The sequence below is a fragment of the Fundulus heteroclitus genome, chromosome 12, assembly GCF_011125445.2.
Source record: "Fundulus heteroclitus isolate FHET01 chromosome 12, MU-UCD_Fhet_4.1, whole genome shotgun sequence".
Classification (NCBI taxonomy): Eukaryota; Metazoa; Chordata; class Actinopteri; order Cyprinodontiformes; family Fundulidae; genus Fundulus; species Fundulus heteroclitus.
The window spans coordinates 5266164-5279573 of record NC_046372.1 but is presented as its reverse complement, the minus strand read 5'-3'; the positions used below and the strand labels follow the sequence as shown (position 1 = coordinate 5279573).

General features: G+C 37.4%; 1 protein-coding gene across 6 annotated transcripts in view; it reads left to right on the top strand.

Annotated features, from left to right (window-relative positions):
- The window catches only part of pdlim5a (PDZ and LIM domain 5a), a 77054-nt gene extending 64840 nt beyond the window's left edge, over positions 1–12214 (top strand). For all 6 annotated transcript variants that reach the window (XM_036143781.1, XM_036143782.1, XM_036143783.1 and 3 more), the window contains 5 exons: positions 624–825; positions 5298–5478; positions 6467–6587; positions 9887–10002; positions 10238–12214. In XM_036143781.1, the coding sequence (XP_035999674.1) occupies positions 624–825; positions 5298–5478; positions 6467–6587; positions 9887–10002; positions 10238–10327 (710 nt within the window). In that variant the 3' untranslated portion in view covers positions 10328–12214. The remainder of the gene's footprint in view (positions 1–623; positions 826–5297; positions 5479–6466; positions 6588–9886; positions 10003–10237) is intronic.
- Positions 12215–13410: the final 1196 nt, after the last annotated feature.

Below are 13410 nucleotides of genomic sequence, written 5' to 3'. Positions count from 1 at the left end.
TAAAATATATATATATTTTTTCATAAATAACAATTTGAAGAAAATACATATGTATCCAGCCCACTGACTCAATACTTTGTGGTCACCTTTGTCTGCAATTACAGCTACAGGTTCGTAGGGGTATCTTTCTGTATATACTTTGCAGATACAGAGACATAAATTTCTTCCTATTTTTCTTTGCAAAACAGATCAGATAGAGAGCGTTTGTGGAAAGCAATTTCTTAGGTCTTACCAGAGTTTCTCCATGGGATTCACCTTGATACTTTGGGTCATCCCAAGACACAAAAATGTTTTTATTTCAACAATTCCTTTCTACTTCTTCCTGTATGCTTAGGGTTGTTGTCCTGCTGGACTGATCCTCTGCCTCAGTCTCAAGTCATCTGTAACGTCTCATAGCCTTTAACCTCTTTTTTATGATTTTACCCCTCCTTCCACTTTATCAATATGTTGTTCTTTGTATTTGTATGTGATATTAAATCTAAAGATAATACCGTGGGGTTTGTAACTTTGATGTAACAAAAGATGAAAAAGTTCAAGGTCTTCAAGTTCTTTTGCTGGGCATTCTATATAACTGTGTCTTTATCAAAGCAACATCACATTTATTTTTCCTCCAAATCCTGTAGGCCAAAGGATACAGAGTGGCTTGATTGCGCCGTCTTTTGGAATGAAGGGTAATGGCAGTGCCAGTGTCCTCACGGGTCCTGTTTCAGCCCGACCTGTGCCTCAAACCCACCCTAAAGATGAGGACACCCTGGTCCAGATGGCAGAACACATTCCTGCTGGGATGCGAACCCCCATGTGTGCCCACTGCAACATGGTGATCAGGTTAGAAACTACTGTTGTAACTAATATCAAGGCTTGGTTCAAATTTTCTGCACTCCTACAGTCCAACAACAAAATTAATTTAATGACTAAAAATAAGGATTTTTTTGCATGGTACGTCCCCTTTAATTGTTGTGACGCACCACAATACTCCTGATACAAAATTTAAGTCATATTTGAGTTTTTGGCATTGATTGATAATTATGTAGAGATTCTTTTCACAAGAACGGCAGCTTGGCCTCAACAGAACCATTAAAACCCAAACACTTTTCCTAATATATAATATCATCAATATTGACTAAAATGTCAAGGGATCTGGCTTTACTCTTTTTCAAGCACATGTATACATAACTAGTAAATTTAATTATAATGTTAAAGGGAAAACTGTTCAATTTCAGTTTAGTTTTCTAATTTTGTATGGCACAAAGATACCCAAGTAGCTGTTCCAAAATATGTTAATAGTGCTTTGGGAATCCCATATGTTTGTCTCAACTTCTTTGCCCCTGCCCATATGGACGCTGTAATTTTTCCATGCCAATTTTCCAACTTGTTAAAACAGAAAATCTCAGAAATCCACATGCTCACTAAAATGCTGCGATTCAGCTCTTTTGGCTGTGGCTGAAGAGAGGTATTATATCATCCAAAACCTGAATGGATGATTCAGTTGTCCAAACTATAGATGGAAAAAAACAGACACATCCAACATTGCTGTTGTTTTAGCTAAAATGGGTGGAATCTACACAGAACCATCCGAGATTTTCTAAGGAAAAAAAGTGATAAAAACAAAAACACTGTTTCTCGTACAATTCAGCTGAAAGCTTGGAGCAAGGCCAGGTTTGCTCTACAACACATCATAATAGATTCTCTTCCTCTTTGTTTCTCGGCATACATTCTCTCTTTTCCGGTAGCAGATTGCCATGACCTGAATGTTATCTGCAATGGTGTCACCTGACACAGCGTGGTACCAAGGATCAGGTTGCCCATATGCTAACAGCTGTCAGCATGGGCTGCTGTCAGACACGGCTCAGATAAGCACACCCATTGTTCTCAGTGAATTGGGCTACCATGTTTTCTCACTTTATTTAATCATCAAGAGAGGATACGGCTAAGGTGCTGTCCTGGCTGAAGCAAAGTACTGCTTACATTGCTAGATTTCTAAAGTGTGTTCTTGTAGTTATTATAGAGAGAACTGAAACAATTTGGTTGTTAATAACCTAAAGCATAAGTAACAGTGCAATGCTGTAGGCCTACCTTACAATATAGCAGTCTCTTTATTTGTTTGTACCCCTGGCTTAGATGTGTAAAAAGACAAAACAATTATTAGATTTTTGTTGCAGTAGCATAATCCAAGGCCTTGTCCACGTGCAGCTTGATATCTGGGAAAACTAATACATTTTTATGTGATTTGGTGCTTCATCCACATGAAAACTCAGTTTTGCGTCACACAAAAGAACTATAATTTCTGAAAACTCAGGCCAAAGCGGGGATTTGCGGAAAAAATTAATTGGGCAATGTACATGGCAAAACTGAGTTTTAGGGTCCCATGCATCACAGTCCGCATTACAATTATTCAGTGGGGAAAAAAGTCAGGAAAAGTTAAAAAAATAAATAAAAATAAATACCCAACAGTACTAGAGTTGCTGTCACCATTAATAATCCCTGTAAAATAAATGTGAGCACAGCATTATTTTTGTCATTTATACTTTACTTTTTAGAAAGATCAAATTATCTTGTGATGTTGTGTTTGTAGGAGGACCTAAGATCAACAAAATAATAAAAAGGGAAACCTACAAAATGTAGTCAAGGGTATAAATAACTAGGAAAACCAGCAAGCGTAGAGGGGAAGTGTGATGAATGACATGGGTTACAGGTGTGAGCAATCAGGTATGCCCGGTGCGTACCTGTCTGTGCTGAGTCCGCCTAGAGCAGGGGTGTCAAACTCATTTCTATAAGGGGCCACTTTGGCGTCATGAAGTCATTAAAAGGGCCGGTTGCACGTGTATGGACGATACTTTTCATTTCATAATTTCATTCCAGTTCAGATAGAAGTATAAAAAATGCACAGTAACATAAAAGTAGCAACCTTAGGCTCAGTTTATACAGTTTATCTGCAAAAAAAGTTGATATTGGGGTGAGTTACACTTACAGGAGGCACAGTTTTAGCCACTTTATACACTTTAAAAAGATATATGCCTCTACTTTATGACATGATATGCTTTTTTTTTTGGCTCTTGAGGGCCTGATAACTTACCTTGACGGGCCGGATTTGGCCCGCGGGCCTTGAGTTTGACACCTGTGGCCTAGAGTATGCGCGGACTCCGTGTAGACGTCCGCGCACTCATGTCTGCACAAGTATGTGTGGGCCTTAACAATACATAAAACACGAGAATTAGCTTAGAATGGAAGTAACTAGTAACCTGACAACAGCCAGCTGTATGTCTCGCTCCGCCTAGCTCCACTCACATACATCTGGGACACGGCTCATTGAAAATGATTTCCCCAACCAAATTTTTGGTCTGGCCAATCAGGACGCAGGGCGGGTGTTTCATGGATGTGACGTAGTGGAGAAGCCACCGTGAGATTCCAACAACAATGGCGGCTCGCATCGAGGAAGCAAGCGTTAGCATTGATGCTGCTATTTCTTCCGTGTTGTCCAATCTATCTGATATTGTTTCATTAAAAGAACATCAGAGAACGGCTCTGAAGGCTTTTGTTGGTGGAAACCATGTTTTCGCCCTTCTCCCGACCGGATTTGGCAAGTTTTGTTTTCCGGGGCGCGTACGCGGACGGGGGGGGGGGGGGGGGGGGGGGGGGGTGGACGACACGTTTTCCGCGGCCGCCTCGCCAAGATAGCGCTGCAGGAAACCCTGCACTAGAGCCGCAAACACATAAAAAAAAAAAAAAAAGGTTTTTTTTTTCCGGCGTCGGTCTCATCAGCGTCACGGGTTAGCTTCGGTGTGAGTGGTTGAAATAGCACGTCGATAAAGATGACAGACAAGTGGCTTATCCAATCATATGCAAGGAGTTTTGATAAGGCCCAGCCTTCAGTAAAGGCAATGCCTATGGCGGTGTCCCAGATGTATGTGAGTGGAGCTAGGCGGAGCGAGACATACAGCTGGCTGTTGTCAGGTTAAGTAACTAGAGCACAGACAGCGAAAAAACTGAGACACATAGAAATCCAAAAAACTTAAACACCTAACTACCGTAACATGTCTAAAAAACTTTTTTTAGTATCCACAACTTCCTTGGGTTATAAATATGCTGTGACAATTATGTTAATGTCTTATAGGGCCTCTCGAGATGGGAAAGAAAAAAAGAACAGGCAATTCAGCCAAGAGAATCTGTGGAATTCATAAATATTAGCATCAATAAACTTGGCCCTCTCAACAGTCAGAGCATTATTCAAAATTTAGATAAACTGAAACTGATGTTGGTATGGTGGTGTGAGGGTGGAGCGCAGCCATATTGAGTTTGGGTCCCAGCCCATGGACATTGCCACGAGTCCTCCCCCCTCTCTGCCCCGTGTCCTGTCAGTTGGTGGTCGGGTAAAAGCCACTAGTTGGCAGGACGGATTCTCTGACGCCGTTCCAAAATTAGAAATAAAATGTCTCAAAATCTGTGTAAATGAGGTGGTCCCGAGACTCACAAGGATTTAGCAGCTGTAATAACAGTACAAATATGCAAAAGAGAGGTGCTGCATACAGGATTTATATAATAGTTTTCCTCCATTTCCAGGTCTGTGGTAGTTCCCGCCCTAGTCATTTTTGTCCAATAAGAGCAACGATCACTTGCAAAAAGTAAAATGTGAAATCAAACTGTAGCAAATGAAAGAAAAATAAAGTCTGCTTTTGGTTCCGGATCAAACAGGCGGACCGAAAGATTTTCCTGTGAATACGCCCTTTCTTAGTTTTGATGGTAATGGTGTGAGCTTTAATTTTATATCACTATGTTTAAAGTAAAAAAAAGAAGTCATTAAGTTTAATTTGAGGAGAAAAGGAATCATTTTGCATAACAGGTCGGCACAACCACTGCCTCTGTGTGCTTTAACAGCGGTATTATGTCTGTCCTCACATACACACAGCAGTCACCATTCTCTCCCCTTAGAGGGAAAATGTAGCAGTTCTTTTCTGTGTAATGTACCAAAAGAGTCCTTCATGCCATTACATGACTGCACTCATGTCTAGTTGTTTAGTTCAAGGTTTTCAAAAAAAGTGTGATTTATGAACACTTTTATGAACAACACTGGAATCCAATTCTACCTTCCTAACACCAATAGTAATTATTGTGGTAAGGGAGGAAAAAAAACATAAATCCCATTATTAGAGAGCAACAGCAAAATGGCAGCGTGTGATTGCGCAAATGCAAAAGCTATTATTTCATTTTAATGATTTTTACTTCCTTTCCCCGGGGTGGTAAATAAAGAGGGCCATGCAGCAGGATTTAACATTTGTACTTAATATATTTTCTCATTTCAGAGGGCCTTTTTTGGTTGCAATGGGAAAATCGTGGCACAAGGAGGAATTTAACTGTACCCACTGCCATACATCTCTAGCAGATATAGGCTTTGTGGAAGAAAAGGGGTCTGTGTATTGTGAACACTGCTATGAAGATTTCTTTGCACCAACCTGCAGCCGCTGCCAGACCAAGATATTGGGGGTAAGTGCATGTATATATATATATATATATATATATAACAAATAAAAAGGAGACTATAAATTTGCTGGAAATGTCAGGAAATATTTTATGTTTTTACCTGCATATAGTTATCAAACAGTAAATGAATATTGCAACAAAGAAAATCTGTAATGGGAAAGCCATAGATGCTGAGTTCTTGTTAATCTCCATTTTCAACCAGGCATGTTCCTGTATCCTTGAAGTTTCTGTTTCCATTAACCCGACTATTAACTGGCCTTTTGTCTTACCTCAAACCTGCTGTTATTGCTGCAGAGATTCTTTAACACACTTCATTTCAAATGTTTATTCTGTCTGTAAATATTATCTCATGAAAATTAAACACTTCAGAACTTATAAAATATGAAAATGCTCCCTCAATCAAAACATCTACAAAAAGACTGTTGCATTCTATCTTGAAACCTTTAAGTTGAAATATGTATGATGACCACGACTGAAACTCAGGAATGCAGTGTGTGATCTAAAGTTTTAGAATTAGAAAGAATTAGCCTTAGAGACCTTAAAGCTTGCAGGTGTGGTTTAAACCCAAAGTGCCAAGAAGCTAAAATCAGATTTCTCAGAGCAGCTCTGACATTTATCCCTCACATGTTCTAACCTCTTTAGCCTCAATCCTTTCAACCCTCTATTTCTCACACATCTTTAACCGGCTTATGGCTTCCTATTAACCTGTTTTTCTCACTCCTGTTCTCCTAATCCTTCATTTTACACTGGGCCACCAACTTCCTTGTTCTAATAGTTTAAGGTGGGAAAAAGATCAGGAAGTCTATTATAAGTCTGGTCATGGGACTGCATTAGAAAAGACTATTGGGAGGTGTTTAAAAGAGCCTTGTCAATTAATTTCTGTAACACTCTGTTGAGAAAGTAACAGTCTAACATTTGTATCCATACACATCTTTATACCAATCTGTATGTTGTCTCAGACTATAACCAGTGTTTTGCATTTTATATTCAGGAGGTGATTAATGCTCTGAAACAAACATGGCATGTCTACTGCTTCATGTGTGCTGCCTGTCAGCAGCCAATCAGAAACAACACCTTCCACCTGGAGGATGGAGAACCCTACTGTGAACAAGGTCAGTCGAAACGGTGAAACATCAGTCTTTGTGCTACTTTTAGATTATTTCATCCATATGAAATATTTTCCATTACTGTAATACTCTATCAAATTCAATTACATTTAGTTTATTTTTTTAGTGCCAAGATGCACAGTGGCTCAGTGGGTAGCACTGTAGCCTCGCAGCAAGAAGGTTCTGGGTTTGAGTCCAACACTGGGTTTTTCTGCATGGAGTTTACATGTTCTCCCTGTGCATGTGTGGTTCTCTCTGGGTAGAACCACCTTAGGTGTGTGTGTGAATGGTTGTTTGTCCTGTCTGTCTCTGTGTTGCCCTGCGATAGACTGGCGACCTGTCCAGGGTGTACCCCGCCTCTCGCCCATTGAAATGCTGGAGATAGGCACCAGCACCCCTCATGACCCCATGATGGTCGCAAGTAAGAAAATGGATGGATGGATATATAGTGCCAACTCCCAAAAATTTATTTACAAAGAAAATCTGATATATTTACAGAAATGTATAGTCAGTTCAATCCAATCATGCTGAAAGACTTAGATTTGATTGCATTTATTTCACTTAAATCCTAGTTTATCAAACAATGTACTCAAGCTTCATCTATGTGAGAAACACTGCTACACATATAAGTTTTGAGCCAGCAGCAAAATATATTTAATGAAAAAATATAGTATGCAAAAGAGTAATTCATAGTAGTAATTTCTACAACTGCTTTGTCCAAGAGAGAGAAAGACATAGATAAAAGTATTATCTACAGAACGATAACTAAAATGTATTGGTAGCAATAGCTCAGTCAATGCTCCCCTTCAGGAAGGTGCGATAGGAAAAAATGAAAAACAAAGCCAAGTGTAACTTCGATGAAGAAAAAAAAAATCTGAGTGAACATAAAGTTAAAGGTGCCAATAACTGCATATAATGCATAATTGGAGAGTAGTAAAAGAGATTAGCAGAGTAAGAATAGGTGATCAGAGTATCCTCCAGCACTTCAAGCCTAGGGCAGCATTACTATAGAGATGGTTCAGGACAACTTCAGGAACTCTAGGTTTTTCTGGTTCATGCACAAAATCTGGGAGCTAGTTATACAGCTGAAATTGTATTTCTATTGTATTCTTAAAATCGATATTTTCTTCAAAATCCTTTTTTTTCTTTGTTGTTGTTTAAATGAACTGAACAATATAGTTTATCAAATATAAATCCGTTTGGGATTAGTGGCGGACTTAGTATTTTGATGGACCAAATTCCAGGTAATGTGGGGAAAGGGGAACATATTTTAGAAAAAAAATCATAATAGTGTGGCATGCCTTGATATTCAACTCCCTTTTTAACCTAGTCCAATTAGTCCAATTATTCCAATTAAGTGCCTTAAGAAAGTCACCTAATTAATTACCCAAATCTATCTGTGTGTAGTTTAATCTCTGTTGGAATGAGAGGATTATTAGAGAACATCAGATAACTACATGTATTATTTTTGCTAAATAGCACAAGCTCAATCTGAGTCAATGGATGATGTTTGTGACCATTATTTGTCAAGTCTTGTCAAAAATGTTCTATTGGATTAAGTAAGAAACTTGAAGCACATCTCCCTGACTACAGCATGAAGCTGTAGTCAGGGAGATGTGCAGTGTTATGTTTTGCATTTTGCATGTTGCTAAGGTCAATTTCAGTCTTATCTGATCAAGACACTTTCTACATGTTTCATGTGTCCCTTATGTGAATTTATACAGGACTCATTCTTATGAATTTCTTTCACCAGTGCCTTTCTTCTTTCCACTGTTCAAGGCCAGATTTGCAGAGGCCATTCTCAATACTTTTCCTATCAACAGATTGTTCCACCTAAATAGTGGCTCTCTGCAGCTCCTCCAGAATTACTGTGTGCCTCTTTCCTGGTTTAGTTATTAATCATTTTGTTGTCCAACCTTGCAGTTTAGAGGTGGACAATTGTATTCAAATTATACATAGGTGGACTCTATTTACAACTTAGGTGTCTACTAAAGGTTGGCTGCGGTGGACTTAATTAAGGATATTAGATTAGAAGGGTCCAAATGCATATGCATTACAAAGGTCTCAGACTTTTCTTTCAAAAAAAAAAAAAAAACATTTGAAAACCTTTTATCATTTTGCTTTTACTTATTTTTGGTAATGAAGCCCCCACCCAGAAGTGGGATAAACTGTGGAAAGGTTCATGGGGTTTAAAAACTTTTTCAAGGCACTGCATCTTGTCAGCAGCAGGCATCCACTTTTGCCACTCTCTTGAAATAAATACAGGCTGATGGCAACAGTTGTGGCTCTGCTATTGTATAACGGTTGGGCTGGAATCCTATTTATTCAGACAGAATTCAGTATGTTTAAAATGCAGGCTTCTTGATATATGGTGTTAAAATAAGCCCACTGTTTAATTCATCCATGAACTATTAATTATTTTGGCTGCTACAATGTTAACACCATTCACACTCTGGAACTCCCTGTAGGTGTATATTAGCATGCATGATATATCTGACTAACAACTTGTGTAGAGAATACCCTATTTGTAGCATATATTCAGCTAATTCATCTCAAAGAGCTATCAAGAAAAAAAGTAATTAGGGTACATTTAAATTAAATTACTGTACAAGGCATATTAGTCTATACCATCCACAACAACTAAATACAGCCCAGTTCAATCCTTTTTTATCAGTTATTGTCATGTTTTAAAAGCCACAGTCTGAAGTTCACTTTTTAAGGAAGTCAGTGGGTTGTATCATACTGAGAATAACTAAAGTCCTAAATTCAATCTGTAGGTGCATCACTGCTAACATCCCCATCGGTGTGGGTTGCTGGATATAATTAGCTCTGAATACCACTTAGAAGCAGAATTAGGACAAGTGTGGGTTACATGTGCTCTGCGTTTCAGTATTTTTCTGATGTGAGACACAGTTGCTCACTACCTGTAGGCTTCTGAAGGGTACTGTGTGGGTACCGGATGACTGTGTAATCCACTGATTGGACACATTGGCTAGGCTGATTAGGCTTGGAGACATTTTAGCATCCTACAGTGGTAAAACCCAACAGTCATATGTAGAAAAGTACAAGTTGCCTTGTTTTTAAGAGGAGTAGTTGGGTTTGTATTTAAAGCTGTGGTAATAAAGTTTGAAAAAGCAAAATGCTTTGGTGTAATATTCTTGCTGCCTGCATCTTGTGCATTTTTGCTTTGAGAATCTCTGCAAATATTATTACTTAGTAGTAATAAGTATTAGCCTTTGTCAGTAAGAACAAAAATCCTGACTGCTTAAGAAATTTGTGTCTCTTGTTCTTTGTTTTTAAAACAGACTTTTACAACTTGTTTGGGACTAGTTGCCATGGCTGTGAGTTCCCTATTGAGGCTGGAGACAAATTTCTGGAGGCACTTGGTTACACCTGGCACGACACCTGCTTTGTTTGCGCTGTAAGTGAAAATCGTTCACACTTGAAATTTACATCCAGGACATGACAGATATAGTGTGATCAAATATAGTCATATTTACAATTTTTTTAGCAATGTAAAGACCCCTTATAACTTTTTAGTTTTTGTTTTTAGGATCTTGCTATAGGTGTGTGTTTTATGCCATTTTGCGTATGCCACAGTTAAACAATTACTGTTGAACTTTAAACTGTGCGTATGTCCACTGGCTTCTTTACAGGTGTGCTGCACCTCTCTGGAGGGCCAGACCTTTTTCTCCAAAAAGGATAAACCTCTTTGCAAGAAACATGCACTAACGGTGAAGATATGAACCTTCAAACGGCTCTCTGTCTTTGCTCTCTCTTATCAAAGGATGCAGAAATACTGACCTCCAGGTTGGAGGTTTCTCCTTTCAGAGGACGTAACAGTGCTTATATTTACTGGGGGTTTTAGGCTTTGACTAAGTTAAATGTGGAAACAACTAAGCAGATTAATTTTAAATCCTTAAAATGGACATATCTTGCAAAACCCACCTTCTTAGCCCCCATTTACATTGTATTGTATACCTGAAGTCTTTAGAAATGCAGACAATTTGAATTTAGTCTTTCCAGGAGTTGCGCAGATATCTTTATATTCTTTTTGGTCATATTTTTTGAGTATTCTCTGGTTTCTATTATGCTTTTTGATCAGTATTGTCACAGTATTTGCTGCTAAACTACTAAACAAGATCATGGACTTCTGGCTTAACAACTTCGAGATCTGACATTTTTATTTTTTGGAGAGATTATGTAGTCCAAGGATAAGTATAAGGATAAGTCATCGGCTGATCATCAGACTGTCCCCCTGTATACTACAAAAATGCCCGAACAGGGTGAATTAAATGCTTTACGACCTGGAGGGTGGTGGGGTGTGAAGTGCCTCCTTTACATTCAAAGAGACCTCACCAAATCGAGTTGCTCTCAGATGCACATCAAGGGTAAAACGGGGATGTAGGGGTAAATTAACGAGGAATTCCGAGTACTGCGGTTTCTTATATAGACGACAACTGAATGATGTCAATGTGAAAAGGAAGAATTGAAAAGCATGATATGTCCCCTTTAAATAAATGTATTGTACTTACGCACACAAGAAGTTGCACTGTTAGGGTATTATCTTTGTAACACCACAATTCATTTTCCCCTAAATAGAAATATAAATTTTTGTTTTATTACATGGTCCTGATATTACTTTTGATTGTGAAACACATGGCTGGTTTGTCTGTAGACATAGAATAGAATCTGCCCCACTTATTACAAATCACTGATTCACATTGTAAAAACAAGAAATGTACAGCATATTCATACGTAAACCATGAGAATGTGTTACAACAGAATGACATGAGCAATTATTATCCATGAAACCATTCAGATTTTCATATAGTTAAATCTGATTTACAGATTATTAGTTATTTACATTAACCTTTGCATTATTTTATGTCTCTATATTCAAGAACCATTTTAAAATAGAGCTCAAAAACTTAAAATCTGCATTAACATGAACTAAATTTGGATGTACTCATTTAATTGAAGGTTTGAACTATGCTGCTTGGATAATTATTGGATTTGTCATCCTAATTGTATTTTCAAGGCATATGTCAAAAAAAATATTTCATGTTACTAAACAGAAAAAAGGGATACAACAGTTCCTGTTATATCCTATGTAATAAAGGTTTTCTAAACAATATTCTTTATTCTGGGGGTTAACCAAAGTTCCCAAAACACATGAAGTAAATAATTAGATAACAAGTGTTAATGTTTTTTCATTAATTATTCTGTTATATTTTAATTTCACCTCAAAAAATATCTAAAAGACAGATGTTGCAGTAGTTCTTCAAGATTAAATCGTTTAAATCCTTCAATCACAGTCTGTACCGTACAACTTTTTAACCCGGAGGAAAGTTTGAGTTTGTTCTTTTTTGCAACTTGTATGGTTAATATCATTTATAAAAGGGGGGGAAAAGCCTTATTTTATACTGAATCAGTGATTATTTGTGTACTTATTTTGGATTTGAAGGGTGTTTCATTGTGGGACCAACAAGGGGGTTGTAGCGTGTGTGCAATGGTAAAAAAAAAAAAAAAAAGAATTTAAATGTCAATTTTTATTATCTATCACATACGTTTGAAATAAAAAATAATAATATCCGTGCTGTTTAATAAATTATGATTTTTCAACCCTCTAATGTTGAGTGTTTCTTGATTTCTGCTCTCAATGCTGTCTGTTTTTAATGACACTGTTTTACAAGCTTAAACCAATATTGTGGTTAAAGAAACAAACTAACTAAAAAAAAAACCCTCATATTGCACATTGTGTCAAAAAAACAAAATTCAACATACTGCTAAGGAAGCCCTCAACAGTTCCATATAAAGAAAGCCATGGATACCAGGCTAGGAATAGAGAATGTTACACCAAAACAGTCAGATAATCAACTGAAAAGATAAAAGTAGATTTGTTATAATGAAAAATAACCTTAAAAGTTCCCACACTGGTTATGCAAACTGTTAGATGCAAAGCAAACAAAAAGAAAAGAAAAACAAACAAACAAAAAAAAACACACTAGTTGGTGCACTCCAGAACCAACTAGATTAAACGCTCCCGAAAACAAAAGTGTACGCCAAGCCAATGTATGTTAGTAAAAGCCGATTACAAGTTGATGGTTAACAAAGTCAGACTAAGATAAGGCTCTGCACATCCCAGTTTGCAAGTCAGAAACTGTAGACTCTGAATTAAAAAAAAGTTTCAGGTTGCATTTAGGGAATAATGATGAAAGAATAAAAATAATACAAACAAAAAACAAATAGATAACACATATGTCTCACAGAGAAGCAGAAAATAACTAAGATGAAAAAAATACATAAAAGGACCACCATGCAGAAAAACCGACAGAGTGGCATGAAATTCTCTCAGCTTGAAGTTCTTATCACAGTAGTAGCACAAAAAGGGAAAAAACACATAATTCGATCAAAGTACTTTTATTTAAAACAGTAACACTAAAATTGTTCCTACCAGTGCAAGAAAAAAATAGCATTTTAACAATCTATAACATTTATCATGTTTATTTTATTAACAAGGACTTTAGCAAAAATATAAAATAAGCAAAAGGTGTCCTAAGTTTTAAAGAGCAGATTGCTGAAAACATAATTTTTTGTTTTTCTTAAACATAAGCGTATGTTAGCTGGTTAATGAGTCAGGCTCTCTGCTCGAGTGCTGAGAAGACATGCTGATTGTATGTTGTCAAGTGTACTTCTAAGACAGCGTTACCTTTATAGGAGTGATAGTTTGGTGTGTTTTTCATCTTTGACTGTTTGTATTGACAGGAAATACTGTATCTGCATCTGCAATGACGATATTCTGTATAAAGTGGATAAAACTGCTTTC